General features: G+C 44.5%; 1 protein-coding gene across 1 annotated transcript; it reads left to right on the top strand.

Annotated features, from left to right (window-relative positions):
- Nucleotides 1-1,691: 1,691 nt before the first annotated feature.
- On the top strand, nt 1,692-6,636 carry LOC103625685 (mechanosensitive ion channel protein 10). Its single transcript, XM_008650980.4, has 5 exons — nt 1,692-3,173; nt 3,261-3,384; nt 4,482-4,775; nt 4,855-5,057; nt 5,460-6,636. The coding sequence occupies exons 1-5, from the start codon at nt 1,867-1,869 to the stop codon at nt 5,734-5,736; spliced, it is 2,205 nt and encodes a 734-aa protein (XP_008649202.1). The 5' UTR covers nt 1,692-1,866; the 3' UTR covers nt 5,737-6,636.
- The last annotated feature ends 360 nt before the right edge of the window (nt 6,637-6,996 follow it).

Genomic DNA, 6,996 nt, shown 5'->3' with positions numbered 1-6,996 from the left:
GATTGTCTCAGTCCAATGGGTTCCAAGGGAAGGGTTTAAAGCGATGAATAAAAGTGGCCTTATAATAAACTAGCCCTTAGAATAATAAATAAAAAAATCAACTAAAGGCTAGTTTAAAAACATATTTTTTATTTTCTGTCTAAGAGCTAGTTTATTGTAGTTTTGTGCATCACTAGTATATGTTTTTACTCTGTAACTTATAATATGTTCTTCACCTCACACCTCTATAGTAAAAATGTAGCATATAAATTTCTCTAACATATGGCCCACAATAGTATACAAGTATATTTTATATATAATCATATTAGCTTGTCTAAATTATGATTATTACAATGGAATTCAATTCAAGTGAATTCCAAGGATCCAAACGACGCCTTAGCTTAGTTAATATATGTCTAAATTGTGATTATTAGAATATAATTCAATTCTAAGGATTCAAACGGACCTAATATATATGGTTGTACTTGGTATGTTTCTAAATTATTTCTATCCCATTAAGATCGGATGAGATTAAAATAGATTATAAGAGATTTTAATTTGCTTAGGATTTAAACCTATCTAGGCCTCACCGGTCTACGTGAATGAATTGGAATCGAAAGGAACTGGCCATTACGACGACACGTGAAAAATTGATAAAGGTGGCGAGGAGCTCTAGCTACCCAAAAATGGCTACCATTTGTTCATAAATATATGACACAATTAATTTTTTAAAAACATTTACCATTCATCTTATTAAAAAATAATAAGTTATTATTTATTTTTAGTTTGTTTTATCACTTAAGTTAATTAGAGTTTTACTTAATATTTTATATTTTAAAATAAATATTTCGAATAATATGGATGATCAAAAATTTCTAAAAAAGTCATAGGAGTATTTGTAAATAGAGGTAGCACTTGACTAGGGCCGGCCACCGACCCTGCATACCACAGTGGTGCCTGGTGTGATTATATAAGGCTGTCTCCAGCAACGTCCTCTATATCTATCCTCTATATCCGTCCTTTACAGTCTCCTCTAAAAGATTCCATCCTCTATATCTCCTTTCTCTCCAATAACGTCCTCTAAATCACGTCATCTATACTCAAATATCTATATCAGAGACATTTTTTATTTTTATTTTTTGTACATATGTATTTGTCATACTCTTAAATGTATTGTACATATTTTAGTTTTGCTAAACCGGTTATTTAAAGTATTTAAATGGATAGAGGACCGTTTAGAGAAACTCTATATATAGAGAATCCAGCAGCGTCCTCTAAATTTAGAGAACTGTTTAGAGGACGCTGCTGGAGGGCGTAGAGGACCATTTGATCCTCTATATTTAGGGTACAGAACCCTTTAGGGTGCCTTGCTGGAGCTAGCCTAAGAACTGTGTCGCTTGGCGGTTTGATTTTGCTTCCCATTTCCGCCCGCCGAAAGTCTGTGCGTGAAACCCGGACCTAGGCTGCGAGCGAACCGAGGCGACAAACGCCACGACCAGGTAGCGTGGCGGTCCGCCGGACGAGCGTGGGGCGCGTGATCACCAGCCGAGCGCCAACCTTCGTCCTCTACACTCTGCGTAGTACTTTCCGCTTTTATAACTAGCGTGGGCCCTAACGCCCTGGGCTTCCCCCTTTTTTAAAAAAAAAAAACAAACCCTGGGCTTTCTCTCTAGCTCAAACTTCGAAAAACGGTCACCTTCCCCGTCCGTCCTCCGTTCCCTCGACGGCACCTGTGCACTTGCTGCAGTGTTGCACGGCCGCACTACCCCGACACCACAAATAATAAGCGGTCCGCTACGCCGCCCCGCCCCGCTTCCCGCCCAGCCGCCGCCGTAGCCTCCAAAGTACCCAGGTTACCTGGCCCGCCGCCGCGCGCGGGGGCGTGCTATGGACCCGTCCACTGCCAAGGCGGCCGCGCCGCCCAATAATGCGGACCACGTCCTCCACATCCAGCCCGACAACCTGCCGCCGCCGCACCCGAGCAACAACCAGCAGCCGAACCCACCGCCGCCGGAGACCCCAAAGCTCTCGCAGAACCCCGAGAAGCCGCCGGCCTCCAGCCCCTCGCGCCCGCCGCTGCCCCCCGCGCTCCTCCGCCGCCGCTCCTCCATCGCCAAGCCCAAGTCGCGCTTCGTCGAGCCGCCCACCCCGATGCACCCGGACTCCGCCCACCCCTCCCCGGTCCACCCCGCCGCCACCGCCGCCGCCTCGCTGACCGCCACCCCGACCCATCGCGCCGCGAGCGTCTCCACCCCGCACACCCCCGCGGAGGCCGACGACGACGAGGACATCTTCCGCAACAAGGATGGCTCCCGCGCGCCGGCCTCCGCGGCGCGGTGCCGCCGCCGGGTCCGCCTTGGCCTCGAGCTCTGCGTGCTCGTCCTCTTCCTCGGCCTGCTCGTCGTCAGCCTCGTCGTGCGCCCCCTGCAGGGCCGCGTACTGTGGGGGCTGGAGATCTGGAAGTGGTGCGTCATGGTCACCGCCGTCTTCTCCGGCCACCTCCTCAGCCAGTGGCTCGTCACGCTCATCGTTTTCGTCGTCGAGCGCAACTTCCTGCTGCGCACCAAGGTGCTCTACTTCGTCTTCGGGCTCAAGAAGAGCTTCCAGGTCTGCCTCTGGCTCGCGCTCGTGCTCATCGCCTGGTCCCAGCTCTTCGACAGCGAGGTCGGCCGCTCCCGCAAGACCGCCAGGACCCTCAACTACGTCTCCAGGTTCCTCGCCTCCATGCTCATCGGCTCCGTCATCTGGCTCGTCAAGACCTTCCTTATGAAGGTGGTTGCGTCCACGTTCCACCGCAAGACCTTCTTCGACCGGATTCAAGAGAGCGTGTTCCATCAGTACGTGCTGCAGACGCTGTCGGGCCCGCCGTTAATGGAGCTGGCGGAGAATGTGGGGCGCGAGGGCAGTGGCCTTGGGCGGGTCAGTATCGGCAGGGCCAAGGAGGACAAAGGCGTGCCGGAGGTGATCGATGTTGTCAAGCTCAGGAGGATGAGTCAGGAGAAGGTCTCAGCATGGACGATGAGAGGGCTCATCACAGCAATCCGAAGCTCTAGGCTGTCAACCATATCTAATACTATCGAGAGCTTTGATGATGTAGATGGCATGGAACAGAAGGATAAAGAAATAAATAGTGAATGGGAGGCCAAGGCCGCGGCGTATGCCATATTCAAGAATGTCGCAAAGCCCAGCTATAAGTGAGAACTACTTTTTTCAGTAGCCATTTCTTGTCTACATATGCATGGCTCAACATGCGCAGCAATTCTTTTCAATTATTGACGTAGGCACATTGAGGAGGTGGATCTGCTGAGATTTTTCACCAAGGAGGAGGTGCACCTGGTGATTCCAATGTTTGAGGGAGCACCAGAGACCGGAAAGATAAAAAAGTCTGCACTAAAGAATTGGGTGGTAATGGAAAAAATGAATGCATTTACTATCTCTGTTTTCCTGTTTCAGAATTCATAGGGACATTAGCCAGTTGTCCGTGCTTTGCTACAGTTTTTATATATCACATAAATAGGTATTGAAATATTTATTTAAATATAATTATTGTTTCAATCTAAATACTAATGTACATGTGGTCTTGTGGTTAGCTCCAAATTTCTGGAGCAGGGGGCATGGGTTCAAGTGCTTGCTTTAATGTACGTGTGGTCTTGTGGTTACCCCTAAATTTCTGGAGCAGAGCTTGTGGATTCGATTGGTCGTTCTGCACTATTTTTAATATAATTATTGTTTATTTCTATACATTAAGAGTGTGTTTGATTGGATGTACAAGGAGGGATTGAAGGGGGCGGCCACGATTTTTATAGTGTTTAGATGAGAGTCACGTGAGAGCGAGGTAAACACCGGAGTAATTTTTGGTGGCAGCGTGATCCCAAAAAATGGACGGTGTCGCCCCCGCCTCATCCTATTTGACCTCAAACCAAACACATCCTAAGGTACGTGTGGTCTGATGGGTCGGGTGCTGGGCAGTGGCAGTAGCTCGCTGCACGGGCGCTGGAGCCCATAGGCCAGTAGCTGAGAGAGCACTGCGCGGGCGCCGGGCGTGGGGCCCACAGGGCATTGGCACCGAGGCGGGGCGCGTGAGGCGGGCCCAAAGTGTTAGTGCGGAAGGTGAAGCCGTGTTAGATTCTTAATAGATTAGTATAAATATAGATATTATTGATTGGCCCATGTCTCGTGTCTTGAATTTTAATTTTGTGTGCCGATGCAGTCATAACTATCGGTATTGAGCCTTGTGTGGAGCAGAAACTTGTAACAGAATATGCATAATTTGACGATTATATGATTTCTGTGTAGTTGTTTACTTCTATATTTCGATGTCATTCCATTTTTTAGTTGTTGCAAATCATTTGATTCCTTGAAACAGAAATAAATACACAATACATGCTAATGAAAATTTGGCAATACATGTTTTGCTTTGTAAATTTTGATGTAGTCATTGCAAATCATTTGGCCTGTATTGGACGATGTCTGTTTGCATTCCTGATCTTCTCAACTACCAGGTGAAAGCATACCTCGATCGCAAGTCACTGGCACATTCTCTGAACGACACAAAGACCGCAGTTATGCAACTTCACAACCTCATCAGTGTTATAGTCATCATTATAATCATCATTGTTACACTACTATTGATGGGCATTGCGACAACCAAGATTCTTGTTGTCATCTCGTCCCAGCTTCTGGTTGCGGGATTCATATTTGGGAATGCATGCAAGACTGTATTTGAGGCCCTTATATTTGTATTCATCATGCATCCATTTGATGTTGGTGACCGCTGTGTTATCGACGGAACACAGGTAACTTCTACATCACTCTTTCTGGTACCAGTTTCCATTGATTTCCCATGTTACTGACATGAATGTACTCTGATGATAGATGATCGTCGAGGAAATGAATATATTAACCACTGTTCTCTTGAAGAATGACAACGAAAAGATATATTATCCAAATTCTGTGTTGTCCACAAAGCCAATCAGCAACTTTTACCGAAGCCCTAACATGTATGACACGATTGATTTTGCAATTGATGTTTCAACTTCAGTTGAGAGCATTGGAGCTTTGAGGTCCAAAATTAAAGGGTAATTCTCAAACCTAACCTGCATTCATATTTAATTTCAGTTTTGTAAAATTATTGAAAGAAACTATGCCAACCAGTTTAGGCAGCTTGTATTTTATTTATTTAAAAAGAATTAGATTACAGGGGGCTAGAAAACCCTTGCAGAATATTTACAAGAAAGGGGAGTGGGGGAGAGAGAATACAATTCAAATCTGTCCACAAAACTGGAAGTTGGAGAGGGAGAGGCAGAAGGAGGAGAGAGGGAGACTGAATAACATTACAAAGAGGTTGGTGATAGTTAGTCTTATAGTATGAGGTAGCCGAAGTTGCAAGTGGCACCAGCAATAAATAAGTTATCTTAGTATATTCACATGTTTATGAAGAATACACATTATTAATTGTCACCGGTTCCCTTTACTCTCAGGTACTTGGAGAGCAAACCAACGCATTGGCACCCAGTCCACACTGTAAATCTCAAGGACATCTTGGATGTGAACAAGATTAACATGTCTCTCTCAGTGCAGCACACCATGAACTTTCAAAACATCCGGGAGAAGAACATCAGGAGGTCTGAGCTCGTTATGGAGTTGAAGAAAATATTCGAGGAGATGTCCATCCGGTACCACCTTCTACCCCAGAAAGTTGAACTCACCTACGTCGGCTCGAACCCACTGCCCATGGGTCCTTCTCATACAAGATAGAGGATGGGTGAAGACTTTTAAGTCTCATATTGACAACTTGATCCATTTCATGGGATCTGACAACTGATGGCTAGCTGTGCAGTCTGTTCTGAAGTTAGTAAAACTCTGCATAGTAGATATTAGCTCGTAGAATAATTTGTCAGATAATGCATTTGTAAGCGGTGATGGTACTGGTGATCAATGCTTTGGGATTGGCCATTACACCATTTGATTATCTACACCGTTTGGTGCATCACAATCGAAACTGTTGCGAAATAGCCACTAATAAAGAAATTCAGCTGGGAGATTGAAGTGGGCCTGTCGAAATGGGATGCTGAAGGAAATGTTGTAGACTGCTCAAGCAGCACTGCAGCAGTGGGATGGGAGAAGCACTGTCAATTCGGTCAACAGTTTATTTGGGCCATAGTGCAGGGAATATGAACAATCGTCATGGACAGTGCAAATGTTTTCATGCTACATTTGTCATCGACAGTTGATGTGGGCTGCTCTTATTAGGCGGCTTCTATGGGATGGTGAGATGCGACAAGAAGTGACAGTATCTGAACAGCTGCTGTCTTCTCGCATAATGGTTTTCGCCTTCTTGCTGTGTCTTCTTGGTGCAGGACGATGGAATGGCTTTTCTCTAAATAATGCAAAATATTTCGAGCTCCGCACAAAACGGAACAGTCTCTCGTCAAAGCTGCCAAGCCTGGCATGGATTGGTAGGGAATATGAACAATCGTCATGGACAGTGCAAATGTTTTCATGCTACATTTTTCATCGAAAGTTGATGTGGGATGCTTTTATTAGGCTATCTTAAGTAGACCCCCTATCCCATCTTCTATCTTATTCACTATTTCAATTTTCGCTCTGTAAATAATGTCAAACATTGTTATTTATAGTTCCACGTTCTCTATTTTATCCTATCTACTGAAGACACTTTTAGGGCTATCTTGAGAACTCATTTTCCAAAGAGATTTTTATTTTCCAAAGGAAATTAGTTAATTTTCCGTTGGGAAAATAAAATTCTTTAGGGCTAGTTTTGGAACCCCATTTCTTAAAAAGGATTTCTATTTTTTAAATGAAAATTAGTTCATTTACCTTGGAAAAATGAAGTTTTCAAAACTAATTATATAAATAAGAATTAAACTAATTATATATATAAGGACTAAACGATAAGATGAATCTACTAAATCTAAATAGTCCATGTTTCATCCACATGATGCTATAATAAATATTTGTTAATCATAAATTAATTATACCTAAAATTTTTATCTCATC

Source organism: Zea mays, chromosome 6 (genome assembly GCF_902167145.1).
Source record: "Zea mays cultivar B73 chromosome 6, Zm-B73-REFERENCE-NAM-5.0, whole genome shotgun sequence".
NCBI classification, from domain to species: Eukaryota; Viridiplantae; Streptophyta; class Magnoliopsida; order Poales; family Poaceae; genus Zea; species Zea mays.
The sequence above is the reverse complement of the archived record's forward strand: the minus strand, read 5'-3'. Positions and strand labels throughout refer to the sequence as shown.